General features: G+C 36.3%; 1 protein-coding gene across 1 annotated transcript in view; it reads left to right on the top strand.

The window, feature by feature from the left end:
- The first annotated feature begins 4,972 nt into the window (after positions 1-4,972).
- DNAH7 (dynein axonemal heavy chain 7) overlaps positions 4,973-21,259 on the top strand; it is a 103,879-nt gene continuing 87,592 nt past the window's right edge. The window contains 14 exon segments of the mRNA XM_035536796.1: positions 4,973-5,033; positions 5,502-5,610; positions 5,718-5,865; positions 6,210-6,294; positions 6,518-6,698; positions 7,121-7,193; positions 10,532-10,657; positions 11,431-11,550; positions 13,217-13,407; positions 14,403-14,575; positions 15,478-15,481; positions 15,850-16,118; positions 17,087-17,214; positions 17,387-17,465. Coding sequence (XP_035392689.1) covers positions 5,547-5,610; positions 5,718-5,865; positions 6,210-6,294; positions 6,518-6,698; positions 7,121-7,193; positions 10,532-10,657; positions 11,431-11,550; positions 13,217-13,407; positions 14,403-14,575; positions 15,478-15,481; positions 15,850-16,118; positions 17,087-17,214; positions 17,387-17,465 — 1,641 coding nt within the window. The 5' untranslated portion in view covers positions 4,973-5,033; positions 5,502-5,546.

Consider the following 21,259-nt stretch of genomic DNA (forward strand, 5'->3'; position numbering starts at 1 on the left):
TTTAAAATTCACACAAACTATCTCGCATTGTAACAGCTGCTTCATTTCCCATTGAAATCCAAACATGACCACCGCAAAATGTTAGAAATCATACTAATTGTAACATTTTATTTGGACTGGTCAGCATCAGGTTTATAATGCAGGGCACATCCATTCACCGCCAATGAAACTGAAACATTTTTATTTATTCTTTAATTTGCCTACTTGTGTGGGGCAGAGGCAGGTGGTTAATACAGGTTTTAATACAACAGCTGTTGTGCGTAAGCTCAACTGAATTCAAATTGCATGACATGGCACCTGAAAAACCTTAGGTTGTTGTTGTGGTTTAGACATCAGAGTTAATTAAGAATGTTTCTGAAAGCACAGCTGAACATATATATGTTTAGTTGGAGCACACATGTCTCAGTGCTTAGCCTAAAAACAGGCAGCTGAATTCACTCATCTGCTAATTTAAAAGCTACGAAGGAATGCCTACTTAAACAGCAGTGAATAATACATACTTCTCAATTTTAACTCTCATTTTGCTGGAGTTGGCAGGCCCCAAAAGGGCATCAAGCACTTTCTACTTGGAAGACAATCTCAGTGAAATAATAGCAAAGTTTAAATTCAACTTTCTGAAACTGAAAATACATTGCAACAGCTTAAAACAAGCCTCCCAAATGTCACGCCTTCAGTTGATTATCAGCTGGCAAATTGCTTTTCGTCAACTACAAAACCTGTGTGTAGTCTCGCTTAAATTTAACGTGCAGGCTACCTCACTGAGCACACCTGAGGCCTCCTTAATTGTTTGCAGAATGCAAGCTAGGACTTTCCAAGCTAGGACTTGGCTTAAAGTTTGGGGGTGTTCTCTCAGATTCTCCTTTGCAGCAGGCACTGGGTGAGGCTTCCTCAAGACCACCGTTCTGGTGCTTAAGACAATGGACTGCATGTTGGGAGAATAATACCTACTTACAGCTTCTTTGTGACATTTTGTTACGTTCAGGTAAAGAATGACAGTTCCATTTGAAGCCTCTAACATTTCCATCACATTTAAAGCGTCAAGAGGCCACCATACGTCAAATAAAGCCGCTGATCAACCACGCAGTTCCCTTTGCTCGTAACTAGCAAAACGCGGTACGTTTCACAGAGATGAAACGCATCCAAGGAGCGAGCGCGGAGTTGCTTCAGAGCGCTGCGCGCCGCGGGCAACCTCCGGGCCTAGCAGAGCAGGCTCCAGGCTGCACCCTCCAGCTTCGGCAGTACTAGCCGGGGGCCTCACCCTGACAAAATCACCGCCAAAGCGAAGGCTTCAGCACCCGTTACTCACAGTGTGCTCACCGCAGCGCCTCAGGAAAGCGGCCCCCGAGCTCGCGCGCGCACAAGAGGAGCAGGGCTGGGGGGCCGGGGCCGCGCACCGCCTCCAATGCCCTCGCGGAGTGGCCGTTGGGGCGCGCGCTGCTGCTGGGCAACAGCGTCCCCTCAACGCAGCTGCGCGCCCGCCCGCCCTCGTCGTGCGCGGAGATGGGCAGTGAGCAGGTAGGGGCTGAGGGGCGCTTGACTGCCGAAGGGGTCTGAGGGGTGGTTTTTCTTTTAAACCGGCTTTTAGCGTCTGGGTTTAAAAAATGGGCTTGAGGCAAGCTTCTGATTTTTTTTTTCCTTATAAAGTACGAAGAGATTTTAATTTGTTCAGTCTATTTCTAGAACTGCAGAAACCTTAAATGCTGAAGATAAACTCCAACAGAAACGTTTAACTGTGCATGTGGGTTTTCATCACTTTGCATTAACCAATATTATTTTGTATCTTTTCTCTGGTGGCCTGATTGGTTTGTAGTTGGTTAATTTAATTAGAAGGAAGAGTCTGCTCTCTTAAGTCATGTTCTGTTGTGTAAGACAATCCTGTTCTTTTCAGTTTGGTTGGTTGTTTTTTGTTTCTGACTTACTCACTCAGATTTGTTTTCCTCTAAAGAAACGTCTGAAATATATTGAGTGAAATCCATAACTTCCTTCAGTGGATTAAAAGCTCACCAATTTTTCTCTTATTGGGTATTTTTCTTTTGCTGTGCATGTTAGTGGGTGTGTGTCAGATGCTCCTAGTTATTAGAGACAGTCCACACTTCCAGGACTCTCTTTTTAGTCCATCTCGCTACCAGTATAAGTTTACTGTGGGTCGTTAAAAAATATTGGCTAATCTCAACACTGAATTTGTCATCACCAGCAGATTGGAGTTATAAACTGTGATGCTGAATTTTGTTTTTCAGCAAAAGAAAATCAAAACAATCTGTGTAATGTTGCATATGAAGACAAGATACAGTCTCGGTCATTTTTGTAACCCTGTTATTTATAAGAATACCCAGGTTTCTGTTATTTGTTGCTAACGAGGAATCTAAGGATTGAGACTATAGACGTCATCACTGAGAGCAATAGCTAGTACTCCTCTGGAAGTTCAAAAGCATTTTCTCCTATACAAAAAGATCATTCCTCCTGTCCATGCCCTTGAGAGGACAGCAGATAGTGTTCCCGTCTTGCTGTAGAATCTGGACTAGAGAAACAATGAGTTCTAAATTTCAGTGCAGTTATGCAATGTGTGGAAAACAAAGAGAATGTCTGTACTTGAGATTCAGAAGCAGCAGAAGTGAATTCAGTTAGGGTCCAGCAGCTAGAAGGTTGTTGACAAACCAGGGTCCAGCAGACCACTGGGAGGCTGCAGCTCTTAGGTATGCAGAGGGTCTGAGGGAACTTTTTTGTTCACCCTGAAGGTGTCCACTGTCTTCCACTACCTGAACTATAGAGAAAGATGGTGCCAGATCCCTCTTGGTGCTGTGCACCACCAAGATGAAGCAGTGCTCTCAAGTGGTGGTGTGGAAAATGCTGACCGTGTATAAGGATGATATTCTTCACAAAGAGATGATTAAGCAGTGGAGGAATTTGCCTAGAGAGACAGTGCCTTTAGAGTTCTGTATTTCAGTTGGACAAGGCCCTGAACAATCTGATCTAACTTCTTGTAGTTAATAAATACTGATTTGAGCAGGAGAGGTCCCGTTCAGCCTATAATTAGAGGTCCCATCCAGCCTACTTTTTTTCCTACAATTCTCTGATAGTGTGGTTGTATAAAGCCATATTCAAACTCCTCCAAACTCTGTCTGTAGGCTACACTGTGTCCTATAGGCTTATCAGCTTGGTAAGCGGCCATTTTATGATGCACTGCACATTCACTATTAAGAGACATATTCCTGCTAGTATCACAAAAGACTGATAGCTGTCACACAATCTGTGGTTTGGATTTTTTTTTTTCTGTTGAATATGTTATATGACAGAGAAATAAATGGCTTCATATTTTCTCAGTAGATTTACAACTGCTCCAATTACCAGACAAATATCAGAGTTGTCATGTAGATCTTTCTGTATTGGTTATAATACTGGTGTTTGTTTTTTTTTTTTTTGTTTTTGTCATTCTAGCCTACAAGACTGTTAGGACTGTTAGTGCTGGTAGAATTTCAATGACTGTGTGTGAAAAATCTTGCACGTGTACCCTGCTTAGCTGGAAGATAGATTGGTGAGAGCAGTAACTAAGGTACTGAAAGAGATATGTGATTATTGTGGCAAAGTCTTAGTCACCTTTTCTGTGGTAGGCAAAAAACTAGATTAAAAATACCAGGATCTGCCTGCTTGGTGTTTTTGAGCACTCCTGTTCACCAGGCATTTTGATCTCTGTTCCAGGTGAATCCAGATGAGTTTAATATCTCATCTGGGGGTGGTGGTGGTGGAATTTTTGTTATTAGAAAGAGTAGTACTGTTGATTTGGAAACAGGATATTTCTTTGCTGTGTGACTCCCACCTCTTACAGCTAGTGGTAGGCAAGGAGTTTCTCCCCATTGTGCTCAGGGGAACTTCCTGGAGTGGGAACGTGTTTGCGGGAACTTCCTGGAGTGGGAATGTGTTTGCTCCTCTTTCTGAAGTTGGACTGTGTGTTTACACAGCAGGTCGGTTTATGAAGAGATTGCTAACAACTGATATGTATCTCTATACTTACTTTATCACTTTGTCAAATCCTGCTCTTTTGACAGAGGTTTTCTTTGGAGCCTGGTTTGATTTTTTTGTCTTGCTTCAGAATTGCAAAATTCATGTAAATACTTAAGTGCCTAAAACTTGGGGAGTTCTACGGCACAGCAGCTGTACTGCAAATAGTATTAAACCCGGCTTGCTTAAGGGTAGCTCACATATGTATGCACAAACCTCCTCTGCTTTTATCTTTTCTCCATTCCACAGCCTTTGCATAAGAAACAAAGCAGGACTAGGACGGTAGTAGCATAGCTGCAGTGTTACTGCAAGCGCATCTGTATGAAAAGAGGTGGGGTGGGCAATGCTGGGGCATTGGTGGCAGGCCGAAACAAAGGACAAATGGAAGTATAGACAAAAGCACTCCTGGTAGCCAATTTTAAATAATTTTACAACTAGTCTGTCTTGTTTGTTTTTAGTAAGCTGCTGTGCTAAAATGTGATAGCCAGAATCCAGGGCATGGTCAGAGGGCAGTTTTGGACAGAGACTGCGTGGGGGGCGCTGAGGGGTCAGTGTTGTGGAAATGCAGAGAATCCTGGGCACTCCTAAATGGAAGTTTAGAAAAAAGGACCATTTTGTGTTTTTAAAAAATGTTGACTGATGAATCTGAATGAAAAACTGAATTGTATATCTATATTAGCTCATGGTATCTTTTAAGGCTTTAATGGAGATGTTGGCAAAAAGGTTACATAAATGCTTCCTAACATACAACTAATTTTTTTTCAGAGCTGTGATTTGTCAAAGGTATTTGAGAAAGTTAAATTTTACATGAAAACATGCTAGAAAGAGTAGGGAAATTATATGAAATTGTATGTATAAAATTATTGTAAGAGTTGAAAAAATGGAATTATAGCAAGATTACAAATTCAAGTATTCCAGGAGCCTAATATTAGCACTAATTAAAATGTTTGTGGTTTTCTCCCCCCCCCCCGGTTGGTCCAAGTGGCAAAGGGAAGTTGGCAAAGAGAAGAGTGAATTTACTGCCACAGTTGTCTCAGGTGGTTTTCTTGGATTTTTTATAGCTTTCATTTTCAAGTATGTATCACAGCATGTTTACATAAAGACCGTTCAGATGTATGCTGAAGTGGAATCACGTATATTCACTGTCTCTGCACTATATATCTGCATGCAGAGCATTATTGATATTTCAGTATTTGGAAATACATTTCAATATTTTCAAAACTTTGAACATTTGAAAAAAATGTAGATATTTAAGTAAGGTATAAAACTAGAGAGTATAAGAACACTTACATATAAGTCTAATATGCTCATTTCTTGTGAGCTGGATATTTTGAAGTTTAGGGCAACATAAGTAGTAGTTTATTGTATGATTTTTATGCTGCGTAATTTCTGCTATATATTAATTTTTTATTATTATTAGTTATTTTTTACTATGTTTAAGGTGTCGTCAGTGTTAGAAAAACCTGTGACAAATATAATACTAAAATATAAAATATTTATTCCAGGCAAGATCTAAGCCACCATGGCAGCAGACTTGTCCTTTATTCCATATGACTAAAGAACAAGAAGATGACGAATCAGAAGAGTTTACTGTAAAAAATGAATATCCACCTGGTAAGATTAACAGTAGTTAGTTCTACTAATGAAAATCTTTCAGAAACTTAAGTAAATGTGCAATACATTTTAACTTTTTTTTAACTTCAAAATGTACTTTCTGCAAGGAGAATATTTAAAGGCAAGATACAAGAGACCCAAGATACAGGATTCTAGAGCTGATGAAGCTGGACCATCAATTTCTAAATTGCAGAGCAGCAGTCATCTGAAAAAAAAGCAAGAACGTTTCAGAAGTGCTCTTGTTAACATTATATTGTGAGTTTCCTTATCTTTGAATAATGTACTTTTCCTTTTTGATAAATGAATCAAATTTTTAAATAATTTTAAATGTTCTAAGATTACAAAGCAAAAGAAAGTTTGTGAGTATGAACTACATCACTGACTTTAAAAGCTGAAACTTAGGAGGTGAAATACAAACTTGGTCAGATGCTTCAGTGTTCTTTTTGAATCAGAATGTCTTGTGCTTGTTGTAAAATTTTGCCAGTTACCTTTTTTTTCAGAACGGACATATAGGGTGACTATGTATTACTTATGCCAGTAAAATGTATCAAAGAATGTGATGTATGCTCTTCTGTTTATTTGTTTTGTTTTTGTGTCAGGCAGGAAGACCTTCCTGAAGAACCCCGTGATGGAATCCAGCCTCCAATATCAGATTCTTCTACACCAATAGAGAAAGATATCGTGGTAGCTAAAGACTGTTTTCAAGAATATTTAATGAAAAATAGTGCTAGCCGTTTATTGTAAAAATTGACAAGATGATTGATACAATGACAGAATTGTGAAAACAAAAAAGCACTTAGCGCTAATTACGTTTATTTTTGCTAAATAAGCCCATGTGTCAGTGAAACATGCTCTAGCAATGGCTATCTGGTAGTGGACTTGACCAATGCAATCTTTTATCCTGCAGAAATACTACTATTACATTCGCCATGGAATTAATACAAGAAATGTAGTCCCACTGGATGAATCATGGCTAGATCACATCTTAGCTTTAATTCCGCATCATCTGAAAGTATTTGATGAACACGTACGTTCATTGACAGATGAAATGAAAGAAGACTATTTTCTGAGTGTAAAAAAGGCTATAGGTATATTTCTAGTATTTTATTCTTGTTTTATCCTAAGTTGCTAATACTCAGAAATGTTTGTTATCAAGTTCTGGTCACTGCTGAGAGCAACCAATGTGGAAGAATTATATGAAGTGCTCTCCTAGATGTTAGAGATGCATTTTAACAAAAATAATATAACGATTTTCTTACCCTTGTAAGGTTGAAAGCGAATGTTATTCAATATTTTTGATCTTTCAAAACTTAAAAAAAGCCAACACATTATTTTATTTTGCAAAGCCCTTTTTAATAGTATAACTTTCTACTAAATCTATTTTCATGTGTATCCCAGTAAAACCATTCATTTCAATGAGCTGTGCATTTTGGTAATCTTTATTCCTTTTATAAGCTTATTCTCGTCTTGGTATTTTATTTTACTTTTTTTTCTTTTACACTTTTTTCAGTTGACTTTGTTTTAAGAGATACCAGAGAGAAAGAAGACAAGAAGAAGGATTCTCTTCTACCTCATCGTGCAGAGTAAGAAAATATATTTATTCAAAAACATTGACAGGAGAACAGTGGGGTAGAACAGCATGGGTAAGGAATAGTTTTAGGTAGTGTTACTCGGTGTCAGCTGGAGCACTACACAAAACAGTAACAGTAAATAAGATTTAGTTATTAGTTATCTAAGTTCAAGTAATGATTATATAGCATCTCTGGAAAAACCCTGAAAAACATGTATCTACCTTGAATAATTGTTTGGAATTAATTTTGTTTTTGCAGTGGTTAATTAGTAAGAAATCTCCCATTTAACCCCACAGCATTTGAAAATGGGATATAGCAGGGCAAATCCTTGTGTATAACTTGTGTTGTAATCAATGGAACAATGCCCTGTTTTGCACTGATTTCACTGAAGCTTTGTACTGTTTACAGGTTGTTACATTTTGGCTCAATACATACAGGTTTAAGAATGTAGTAAATACAGACTTTTTGTCTCTCACAGCAGTTCACCAAAATGTAGTAAAACATTAATAGGTGCATAGCTTTTTTGGCTGGGTTATCTAGCATGTAGCAACCTTCATGTTCTAGTGGGCAGATGCGGTACTTTAGATGTGGTTCTAGTGGCCAGTACTTTAGAGTAAGGGACTATCTCCATTCCATTCACATTTGCTTAAAATCTCTGCAGGCTACTGAAAGTGAGTATAGCACTATTCCCAGGGTCACACATCTGCCCAGCGTGGACCAGCCTAGTATCAACTTTTCTAGAACATATTTTATTTCTTACTGAGATTTGAAAGTAAAGAGGTACCTATTCCATAGGTATAGGCTTGAACTGGTAAATAAATTTGCCTTGTAGGTGCATGAAATCTTACGAATACTGTAGAAACAGAATATGTCCGCTTAAATCAACCAGATTCTGCTTTGGGGGTATAACAAAACCAGAAAAGGTTTTGTTATAAATAATATTTCTGGCCTGTGGTTTGAGGTATAAGCTTTTAAATACCAAATGGCAGGCTTTAGAGTATATAGGAGGGTGGCTGTGACATATATTACTTAGGCAATTTGCATCTTGAAAAGAGGAGTAATATAATTCATTGTTTTATATTCCCTGGGTAAGAGGCCATCCTACAATTTCTGACTTTGAAGATCTTTCATGTCTCCTAAGAACTGTTATTTTGTAGGACATCACATTAGTTTGTATGTAAGCTTATGTCACACACTTGCACACCAAACTCAAAGTATAAAATTATCCTACTAGAACAGTCATCAGTAAAACAGTTTTATTCTGTTAACAGTACTTGAAGTATGATCTTTATTCTAAAGATATATTAGTTTTTTTAACCTAACTCCCTATAAACACTTTCTCTGTCTCCTATAGAATACAGATTTATTAAGAAATGGATTAAAGTTTTGTATCAGAATTTGAAGATGGGAAAAAAAAACTTACAAACATGACTTATTTGTCAGGAATGTTTTTGATTTTCCCTTGGAACTGTGCTATTCTGTTGGAAATAAAGTGTTTCAGTATCTTGTGAACTGAGGTTACATTTGTCTACACATGGAACTGTGGTCAATTTCTTCCATCTTACTGTTTTTCTCCTTCTAAGATGCATCATTTTTTATTTTTTCTATCAAAGTAAAATCTTGGAGAGGTGTAATGTCTGAATAAATTCTTAGATTAGTTTTTCATAAAACAGTATGAAAAATCATCATTACTGTTTGAGAACCTAATGGTATTCTCTCTCATGCACTCAATGTTTGTCTAATTTTGGCACTTAATTCTTTTGGTGGGAATACGTGCTGGAGCATTCTCATTCCTGCCATACCCTAATGCCAGGGTTGTTTTTGAATGAAAATTGCCAAAACAGTGTCAATAAAGCACTGCGTATGTGCAGTTTAGCACATGGTCAACCGAAACAGTTGAAGGAGGCTTGTCAAGAGGCTTGTATGGGGGAATAGCTAAGTTGTTAATTAGGAATTGCCCTAAGTGTGAGATAGTTGCTGATTTGCTCAGTGGTACTTCTGATTGTTTGCAGTAGCAGAAGCCAGAATTACTTTACTGGCAGAAGTTTAGGGTGCTACAGTTTTGCAGATGTCTAAGCGGCTAGTTTAACACTTTTTGGAGCCTTGTCTAAATTCCTTATGGTAATAACCAGGCTGTGCTTTAGAGAGCTTAATCTCTTTTTGTTCCTTGCTTGAGCCATTTACAGAGAGTGTCACATGCAGATCTAGAAAATGCCTCTTGATTCGTTGTCCAAGTTGGTGCTCAGTATGACAGAGCAGTATTTCAGTCTCTAGTTGTGACTTAATTCCTACGATCCTTTCAGGACAGTATTATTTAGAAAGTTATTTCATGATGTGAATATGCAGAGGCCACTTAAAGAAGAAATGGAAGTTATTCATCTAGACCCAGAGCTCTGTGAGGTGGATTCTACATAATCACATCTCTACATAACTTATTCCTTTCATTGGAAACCCAGTGCCTGAGATTTGATGAGAGGTAGAAGGATCTGAGACAGGTTAAAATATCATTCTCCATTTCATATCTGCGTAATAACTCTAAGAACATTCAGGAAGACATGGAGACAGTTACAAACAGTGCAGGGCATAACATAATCGTTCTAGCTATACAAAATAAAATAATTCTGTCATTGGTTCCTGAATGGGGCTATGCAAAATATACTGAAAAACTGTAGTTACGCTTGTATAATCTGAGTTACAACAAAAGAAATAAAGGTTGCAATATGTATTTCTTAAATTGAAATACTCAATATTTTAACAGTAAAATTCAACCGTCTGTGGAAAATGGCCAATTACCTTGTTCAACATTTTTTAAAGGAAATAAAAGTTAGGAGTATATATTTAAAACAAACAAACAAATAAAAACACACACACCAAAATAGCATAAAGCTTTTAAAAAGTTGAAAACAGACCCAGTGGGTTTATGAAAAGGCTCTATAATCATGACCTTTAACAAATTGAATATGATGTTTATAAACATAAACTCAACATAATGTAGAAAATTGTGTATTAATTAGTTGACTAAATATTATATGTATGATGATTTTATTACATTCTAAGGACAAAACATGGTATAAGATACCATGGATAAGTTACAGATCTCTTAAGACTTGGCCAATGTTTCTCTCTTTTTTTTTTTTTTTTATACACTGGTCAATATTTGAAGATAGCGTTATTAATATCTGAATAATCAACAGAAAGCTAGATTGATCTATTCTAATTTGTCTGGGATGGAAATTAATTATCTTAAATATACAAATATTTTTGTTCTTAGAACAGTTATGTTCATCCTGCTGTGTTTTTTTTGTTTGTCTTCTGTGTGTGCATGTGCGTGTGTTTTGTTTTGTTTTTAGACTAGAAGTAGTGCCAAAACCTTGGAATAAGTCTTTCACATCAGCATACAGTTACATGAAAGAAAATTTGCATGCAATAAATCCTTCAATGTTAGCTGTTCTGAACTTATGGGAGACTTCATTTAAGTAAGTGTTATCTATATTTCTTAGGTTTTCAGATGCTCAATGATTTCAGAATCTGTGCAGGGAAAAAATGAATGATGATATCTTAAGATTTCCAAGTAACCATATCGAATTTGGGGCAACTACAATATATACATATGAGCACGGGACATGGACATTACGATTTTGTTCAAAAAATATTTTCCCAAATGTATTTGTCTGTGTGCACTCTGACTTTGTTTTGAAGAGTTTCTGCCAACTTTCTATCTATAGAGGTCAATCTTGCTTGTCTGTACCTACCCAGAAATCACATGGAATGATTTTCAAAAATTAATGTCACACTTGCCATCTTCATTTCCTTTTGTATGTAGGCAGTTTTAAGCAAGAAGCCACACGTGGAATTTGGATTGTTTAGGAATTTTGTACTTCAGAAGCATTCAGAAGTTTTAATGTTTAATGTTATATGTAATGACTAACATATACATGTTACTCAAACATATGCACAAACTCTGATTCTGAAAATGCTTATTAATATACTTAAATGTAGTAATTACTACTTCAATTTAAGATCATGTGTACAGACAGTACTGCAGTACTTATATTTGGGGCTTCCGAAATAATAGAAATAATTTTATTCTCGGAGATTATTATTATTATTATATTTAAGTGTTTAAAATGTGTTTAAAATAACATTGTTTGAAATGTGAAATAAAAAAAAAGTTTTATGGTAAAAAGATAATAAATAACAGGGTACTATGAATATTTTAGGAGCATATTTATGTTAATTTCTGTTTCAGAAATTTACGCCTTCTTGATACGGAAATATTTCACAATAAAGAGGAAGCTGAGGAACTCTCATTTTTCCAGAATAAAGTCATCCAGGAAATGGGAAAATCCAAAGCTGTTCTATCTAGGAAGTACGATCCAGTGTATCTATATTTTTGAAGTTACAGGGAAATGTATTTCTTTGTGTTTTTGAAAATCTGAACTTTGTAGAGAGAGAAAGAATGACCCTTTTTAATAATACATATTAGAAAAAAGAGATATGGTGTTGTGAAATGCTTTGAGACCTATGACTGAAAAGTGCTTTGTAAATATTGAGCTTATTATCATAATTTGTGCAGTTTTCTTATTCTGAATTTTGGTGTGATGCATTTTGCTTGCTTCTTATAGGGATTTTACCAATATATGCATTTTAGTCTGTTATGAGAAACACTTTTATTCTGAGGACTTGTCATCTAATTGGTCTGCTTCAAAGGATTTTTGGAGCTATTTTAGATTAGTGAAGGTCTGTTTTTTAAAGTTTCTCCAATTTTATTTCCAGTTTTCAAGGAAAAAATGAAAACGGCTAAAACAGGCCATTGGAAACAGCTAAAATAGTGAATGCTGAAGCAACAAATGAGAAAGTATAATGTTGCTGCTATCAACAATTCATGACATATTAAAAAGTAAATTGTGATAGAACTTTTTATACAATAAAACTTGCCCCATCCCTGCCTCACACAAAGAAGTGCCTCTTATCGATAGGAGTAATTCAGATTAACCTAGTACTGGACTAGTAACAGTACCTATGTACAATATCTATTGGTGATTTTGTTATTTCAGTTTTTATCCATTTCTGAAACGAGAGTCATCTAAAGAGTGTTTTATTAATGAGATTCATTGACATTAGAGATTATGAATAAGTTTTTTAAAAAAGAAAATAGTTTGGGTATCGTAATACCTGTATATCCATATTTTAAACAAAAGAAAGGCAGTGTTCTTGGCAGTGTGCTCAATATACTGCAGTTAAATTTTCAAACAAAGTGTCAAAATTACTAGGGTTTGTTTTTTTTTTTTTCAGGTATTTTGTGGCACTGCTGAATTGTTTGTATGTATCTGATCTTTCTTTAACCAATAATGATTGTTTTCTGCAGTTATTTATTACTGCTTTTTTACTATTTTGGATTTTATTTAAATAAGAAAACTATTGAAACTACTATATTCCCTAATAATTTTTTTCCTTGTCATTCTATGGAATTGTTTTTTCAGTTTTTATTTTTTTTATTTCTGGCCTTGAAGATATCTTTTTGTTCTTAACTGAAGTCTGCCCACCTCTGTGCTTTCTTCCTTCCTTTTTCCCTCCAGTACCAGAGCCAATTTCATTTTCACTAAGGGTGACTGGGCAGAATCCCCCATGGAATGCTTTCACATTTTAACTACTACTGAGGTTACAAGGCTTGCATAAGGTACTGCATAGCCCCTGGAACTACACTGCCTGTGAACCCTTTCTGTTTTCTGTTTACCTGAGAAATAGAAGACAAAAGCAATTTACCAATTTAATCTATCTTAATAGATAAAATAAAACATATAAAAACATATTTTGAATATGGTTCCATAATAGTAGATAATATTTTCAGAGACATGTTTCCTTTGAATGTAAAGATACTACTGTATGAGCTAATTAAATTAAACTAGTTTCCCAAGTATACTGCAACATATTTTGAATGCATGCAGTATGTACCTGTACAGCAATTAACTTAAAACTACAGGTTTATTCATGCTAATCACTTGAAAAACTTAGCAATATTGTATTCTTTTAAGGTGGCTTCCAGAAGTACAGAAAATCTTTTACCAAGGTAATAAAAGAAAACAAATACCCAGCAATACCAGCACTGCTAAATTAGAGTCTTTCTTCAGTTGTGCTGCCACTTTAATGACTCGTCAACTGCAACATTTACTTGTACATTCTATTCAGGACTTTACAGATTTAATTGTTCAACCTGCAATAAGTAGTCTTTCATATTCATACTAGAAACATTGCTTATCTATGTACCTACATTTTTTTTCCTGTTTATTTCACTTGTGGGGAAAAAAAAAGGCATGAACTCTGGTTGCCTTCTTGGGGAAAAAAAGATACAAATATTTTAGAAATGCATTGTTTATTAAATGGAGTTTAAAAAACAAACACTTAAGTCAGAAAGGAAATACTGGCATTTTAAATCTGGTAACACGCAGGAAGACACCACAGTTAGTTAGACTTACAATAGGAATTCATTAGTATAAAAGCCGCAGGCATCTTGCACAGTTCTACTGCAAGAACTATAGAGGTATATCTATAATCCCCATCTGTGAAAAAGGTTTATCTTCTCTCTACTATTAGTAGGTACCTATTACATGCTTTGGCAGACTAGTTCTTGGGCAAAAAAAATTAAGCAACAAGAGAGTGTTTCTTTTGCACTCACACCATGTCTATTGTGGAGATAAATATTTCTCCTTGATATTTGATGTTTTGGAGTGTAACTGGATCTTTGTTTAGCTTTTGTTAATAAAGCCTCGCCCTCAAATATTCACAGAACTCTGGCTCCAAATATTGAGGAAAAAATATGCAGAGAATCTAAGGAAGTAAGGAATCGTACTGTGGAAGTACATGTTTTCATTCCTCCTTCATATATTCCTACACTTGTGGGGGTTGCTACTGTAAAGTAACTCTGTTGTTGGTCTGCAAACAACTTCATAAAAGTTTTTGACTGGTGTAAAGAGGATGCCTCTTGTGTCAACTAAAAATGATATTGTATTTCATCTTAATATCCATTTTACATTAATTTTATCAGAGATATTTCCAATTTCACAAGTATTTTTACTGAGATTAATATTTGTCATCTGCAGTTAAAATCTTGACAATTCAAGATGCATATGCTGGAGTAATTCTTAATGATCCTTTGATACTTTCTACATGATTTAGGTTAACTAATATTTTACTGTTTTTATTTTTTTTGTTAGAAATCAGTCTGAGCCTACAAACACCCAAGTTTCATACTGAGGGTAACCCTTGAGAATGACCGTATTAAATTTGAACCTGACTTTAACGACTATGAGGATATATTACTGAATGTCTATACTGTTATGATTAATGCTGTCAGTGATATACCAAGAATTGAGACCAAATTATTCTCTAAGTGCGTAAGAAATTACAACCCTCATGGTTTTTGTTTTGTTAATATACTGTTGCTACATTTACTTTGTGGGTATTTTAATGAATAGTTTTACTGTCAGAGCTCACAGTAATATGGTAATATCCTTTCAGGATATTTGGAACATTTTGAAATAATTTTATTATCAGAAGGCCCAATCACTATTTTCGAAGCAAATAAAAAGCCATCAGCTATTTTCCAACAGCAGCTATTACAAATGTATTATATGCTACAAAAAAAAAAAAAAGATGCATTCAAATTTTAAAGATATTTCTGCAGGATTCTGGAAATGTCTCCTATTTTGACACTGAAAGGTATTGTCATTTTAAATATAGAATCTCGTGAGTAGACTATATTAAAAAAAAAAAACACATAATTTTACAGCAGTTTCAATTTTACCTGTTTTGTGCATTTAACCAGATTAAAGTGTTAGGTCAAACAGGAAACAATCCAGGTTAAGTAAAAAAATATTTTGTGAAATAATTTAAAATTATATTTTTTTAATCTACTTGCTTTGGAATTGTGTATTGTTTTCAGTGTAGGAACCTTACTTTCTAGTTTAGAGAGAGTGAAAGGAACCATACCTGCGGTGCATCTTGACCATTTCCCAGAGAGCTATGGAAGGTGAACATTTCTATTGAAGGAATATCATTTGGAGATTCTGTTGCCTTTTCTACTTAGCACCAACTTCAATTTTAAATAAAGATACCAACCCTCAACATTTCTGTTAATATGCTTAAAAGCATAACCAACCAAGCAGAAATCTGAATAGCAGTGCTATTCTTTATAAAAGCACTAATCAATAAGCTGTGAAAAGATGAATGGAAAGAAACATCTCAAGCATGTCTAAATGCACAGGAGCAAGGCTTTATAGCTTCTGAGTGTTTGCAGGAAAGTGTTTTCCATAGTTCTAACCTGGAAAAATAAAGTCAATGTTGACTAAAATTGTTGATGCATTTGTTTGGGCTGGACTAGTATGTAAAATTGTGAGTTTCTGGATGAAGCAGCACTTACTTCTTGCTTGTTAGAGGCAGAGTTCCATAACCTAGGATTCAAAAAAATTGGGAGTAGCATTTAAATCACTGTGTATAAAAAATATAATTTGTAATCAAACTTTAATTAGAAAGACTTTAAAGTAACATTTAATTGATTTTTCTTCTATCCTGTTAATCTTCCAAATATAGCTGATCTGCAAAAATATAACTTGAAGTAACTTGAAAATGTGGTATATTTGTGTTTGTTTATTTTCCCCAAAGCCAAAAGGTGAGTCTCCATCAACTGTTTTGAAACCTGTTATCCTAGATGAGATCTTGGACAAACATAAGAAAATGATCAGAGAAGAAATTATCAAAGAAAGCATTGCACCTGTCAAACACCTCAAGCTGTATGATAAGTATAGCTTCCTGATAAACAAACAAACTGAACAAGATATTGATCAATTCCTGACCGAGGAACATACCTTTGAAGAAATGAAAGGGGAAATTATAAAATACCAGAAACTCAGTAAGGAAATAAAATATACTTCTAGGAAGGTAAATTATAATAATATTCATAAAGAGATATGGACATAATTTTAACACTGATCTTGTACTAAGAATGTCAAATTTGGTAATAATTAGGTGTGAGATAATTAAAGTGAAATAAATTAGTCTTTTCACAAAAATATTTTTTCATGAGTTAGTATTTCTGGGGTGTATTAGCCCTACTTCAGTGAGACATAGTTCTTTTTACTAGGTGTTCTTAGGGGACTTGTAAAGGCATTCAGAGTATGTTCCTCCCGGATGTGAAGGCACATAAGAAAGAGTGGGTCTGATCCCAACCCAAATTCCTTCCAAGCGTCAAAGGCAGATAGAGGATCCTTAACATGATCCACTTCTTTTTTGTCTCTATAAGGAGACAAAAAACAGGTGGCAAGAATCCTTTGCTCTCACATTCAGAAAAACAATTTGAAGTGGTTTTCTGTAAACTGTTTCTCTTCTAGCATTCAGTGCTGACCTCTGTTCTGGAAAAACTAGTACTTACAGGCTTGTCATGATGGCTTCTGTGTATGGAAGTCAAGCTCACTTGCTCACTAGTCAAAGAAGGCGTTGGATTCTGAGACTCCCTGGGAGGCAAAGTCCCCTTTTAATCCTGAGAAATGTCACATATCCATGTGTTTCCAAGAGAAAAGCAAGATTACATTTTAGATGCATCTCAAACTCTCTAATTTCACCAGACGATATTCCTCTTACAGAGAATAGATGCCCTTCTTATATGAGGCTATAGTTTGTCAAGATTGAAAGCAATAGAAGTAAAATTTATATAAAATTTGACATGCACATACAGAAGAACTGTTATTCATAACTATATATTTTTTTTTCTTTTCTTCATTGGAAAGTTTTAAGAGCATTTTTTGATTTGACTAAATTCCTAGGTGAGGTCCCTGACATTCTGCTTAAGATAGTGAAGGAAAATAGGTACAAGCTGTTCAGCATTCTGCTAACTTAAATTTGTATTGCAGTATCTCCGTCTAGGAATGTTTGAGCTGCATTGTGATGAATTAATAAATGCTTTGGTAAAGCAAGCAGATAATATTTGTGAAAAAGTTATTGCAAAAACGTTCAAAGATCATCAAGACATAAGTGTGAGGTAACTGTCAAACTGAAAACATGTATTGAAATGTATTCAATTTTGCTTCCACTGTTGAACTTTTATAATCCTTAAAGCATACATTAATCTAATTTTTGCTTTTATATGTGATTTGTCTAAGGGTGGTTAAAGCAAAACACACACTGAATAGTTTATTTTATATATTTTTCAGACTATGTGATGAGTTTGAGAGAATATCGGAAAAAGCCCTTACTACTCCATCTAATATGCAGGAACTAATGGAACTTAAGGTACTCTCTCCTTTTTAATGAGTCCAAGCAAGAAGTAGCTACCAGTACTATTACTCTGTCCTTGAGTAGTAGCATAGTTGCAAGTGTAGCAACTAAGTACGCATCTATGCTACTAAGTAGCATAGATGCAAGTTGCTCACATTATGTGTGTGATTCTGGACCTGTTAAAGTCACTGGTGCTGTATCTTTATTACAAAATAACAAAGGACAGATCATCTTTGGCCATGACACGTGGGATATCACATTTGGCTAAATGTGATTAGCCTGACTCATATATACAGCCAAACTCTTTTCCCCACCAGAATATCATGCTTGCAATCAGACTACCTATTTGGAACAGTCCTTTGTCTCTGCTGTCACTTGTCCTGTGGCATTGCTGAAAAGAGTGCCAGTAGGTTTGGACCAAAACCCTGTAAGGCAACAGTCTTCAGAGTAGGGTATGTGGACCCCAGGGGTTGTACAACACAATCCATTGGGGTGTATGAAGGAAATATTAGAACTCACTTTTTTTTTTTTATCTAAAACATGAGAAAGAAATTAATCTTTAACAATATTTAATATATAGATTGACACTGGTGCCCTCGCTTGGTCTGTTTATCAGAGGGTTTTGTGTCATGTGCATACATGAGGTGTCCTGAGGGAAGATTGGTTGTTCCACAGTGTAAAGGGGTTTGCAGTGGCACTCTCACTTTCAGCATGTTATGATGTATTGCAGTTTGTGTGTTCAGTGTTACACAAATCCACGAATAAATGGTTTTACAGATAATATTATCTAATTTTAACTAACCTAACCATCGTGAAATGGGCAAGTGGCTTACAAAGATTACTACAGAGAAACTGTGGCTTGAAGATAATACTAATGTCATGAGCACAAGCATCGTATAAGAAAATGGCAGAGCTGCTGATTCTAGTATGAGCTCTTTGTCAGCCATGTTATGAGGTAAAAATAATGATGGTTTAATCAGATTTGACAAGAAGTTGGCCAAAAAGCCACTGCTTTGACTAGAATAAAAAAAAAAAAAAGGCTTCTGGTAAGGTTACAGAGAGCACCACACATGAAATTCATTCACAGTGTCATTCATAGGCATGCTGTAAAGTACTTGATAATTACTGAGGCATAAAAGGCATTAGTAAAACCAATTGTTCTCAGGGTACCTAGTTCTCTGAGTTTGGAAGATGGTGACCGGGAGCAAGATGATGCCTATATAATTCAATGGGAAACTGTAAGTGACCTCCTCCATGTTTTGAATGTTCATCAGTCTATGGGGCTGGACAAGACTCACCCAACAGTACTGAAGGATTTGTCAGAAGTACTCGCCAAGCCCATGTCAGTAATTTACCAGCAGTCCTGGCTAACCAGGGGGTTCCTGTTTGACAGAAGGTTAGCCAATGAGACTCTGATCTACAAGGAGAGCAGGAAGGAGGATCCAGGGAATTACAGGCCTGTCAGTCTGACCTTGGTCCCAGGGACTGTTACGGAGCAGATCATCTTGACTGCCATCATACGGCATATAGAGGACAATCAAGTGATCAGAAGCAGACAGCATGGGTTTATGAAGTGCAGGTCCAGTCTGACTAACCTGATCTCCTTTTATGACAAGAATACCTACTTAGCAGATGTGGGAAAAGCTATTGACATCATTTACTTTGATTTTAGTAAAGTATTTGACACCATTTCCCACACTACTCTTCTGGAGATACTGGCTGCTCATGGTTTGGATGGGTACATGGTTCGCTGGGTGAAAAACAGGCTGGTTGGCCAGGTTCAGAGAGTCATACTGAAAGGAGTTCAATTCAATTTGTGCCTGGTCACCAGTGGCTTCCCCCAGGGCTCAGTCTCGGGGCCAGATTTTTGTCAATGATCTGGATGAGGGGATTGAGTGCATCCTCAGTAAGTTCACAGATGATGCCAAATTAGGTGGGACTATTGGTCTGCTTGAAGTTAGGAAGGCTTTGCAGAGGGATCTGCATAGGCTAGGTTGGGGGGCCAAGTCTAATCACATGGCATTCAACAGGGCTAAGTACCATGTCCTGCACTTGGGCCTTAACAAACCAATTGAGAGATACAGGCTTTAAGAAGATTGACTGGAAAGTTGTCCAGCAGAAAAGTACATGGGGATGTTGCTCAACAGCAGGCTGAGCGAGCGTGGGCCAGTAGTGGGCCCAGGTGGCCAAGAAGACCAATGGCATCCTGGCCTGTATCAGAAATATTGTGGCCAGCAGGACTTGGGAAGAGATTGTGCCTTTGTATACAGCACTGGTGAGAATGCACATTGAACACTGCATTCAGTTTGGGGCCCCTCGCTACCAGAAGGATATAGAGTTGCTTGAGTATGTACAGAGAACAGCAACGAAGCTGGTGAAGGGACTAAAAAAATCTATGAGGAGCAGCTGAGGGAACTGGGGTTGTTTAGTCTGGAGGAGAGGAGGGGAGACCTCATCACTCTCTGCAACTACCTGAAAGGACGTTGCGGCGATGAGGATGTCAGTCTCTTTTCTCAGGTGACAAGTGATAGAATGCAAGGAGATGGTCTCAAGTTGCACCAGGGGTTGTTTAGATTGGATATTAGGAAGAATTTCTTCATGGGGAGGGTAGTTTAAGCATTGGAATGGGCTGTCCAGGGAGGTGGTGGAGTCCCCATCCCTGGAGGTATTTAAAAGATATGTGGATGTAGCACTGAGGGGCATGGTTTAGTGATGGGACTCAGTAGGTTAGGCTGATTGTTGAACTTGATGATCTTGAAGGCCTTTTCCAACCTAAATGATTCTCTGATGCTCTGGTGGGAAAGAAGTTGGAGGTAGAAGCGCACAGAGTTCTACAGGATGTCATCAATGTGGTTAATTTTATAAAAACAAGACCTTTAAATAGTAGAATCTTTATAAAAGTTTGTAATAAGATGTGTAATGACTATGAAAAAGTTTTGTACTATGCAGAGATTCACTGGTTATCTCATGGCAAATTGCTTATGAGTTGTTGAATTTAAAGATGAATTATGCATTTTTCTTTTACAAAGCATTCCAAATTTGCTGTCATTTTCTGTGATGACAAGTGGCTGTCAGCCATATGCTACCTAGCAGATATTTTTGAAAAAATACATGCACTTAATCTGTCCTTCAAGTTAAAGGTGATGTTTTTAAGAATGAATGAGAAAGTAACTGTTTTTCAAAAGAAAACTGTGCTATGGGGGGAGAATTTTGAAATGGATGTCTGGAAGTGTTTCTATCATTATGTGATTTTGTTGCTGAAAAGGATGCGTGTCATCTATAAAAACTCTCATATCTGTATATACAGTTAAAAAAAACAACTTGGAAACAGAATTTTCTAAACTGTTAAAAATCTTACTAAGTGTTTCAGTGGGTTTTGAATCTGCTTGTTAAAAATACAAAAATGTGATACCTTCTGATTAGTTTGCAAGAATAACTGGCTGATGTCAGGGAAGATGGAAATTTCCTAGCCTAAATTCAACATTGGTCAGTAGGATCATGAGCAATGTAAGTGCAGCCAATGGCTACTATAGTGTAAGAAGACGACAAATTATTTCTGCAGTGTGGACAACATACCAGTAGAATTAAATTTAGATTGTGTGTTCTTCAGGTTTCTGAACAGCTAGTGTAGTTGAACAATGAATATTTCTTGGTTTCCCTGATTTAAAGCTGAGCAATCAAATTAGATGTGAAAGACATGAAAGATCCGTTTGTAATATCCTAAAGTAATCAATGACTCGAAACCTCTGATGTAAGGAGCTTAAATATATGTTTGGTTCTTGACAAGAAAACTTTAAAAAGCACTCACT

Source organism: Cygnus atratus, chromosome 6 (genome assembly GCF_013377495.2).
Source record: "Cygnus atratus isolate AKBS03 ecotype Queensland, Australia chromosome 6, CAtr_DNAZoo_HiC_assembly, whole genome shotgun sequence".
In the NCBI taxonomy this organism is placed as follows: Eukaryota; Metazoa; Chordata; class Aves; order Anseriformes; family Anatidae; genus Cygnus; species Cygnus atratus.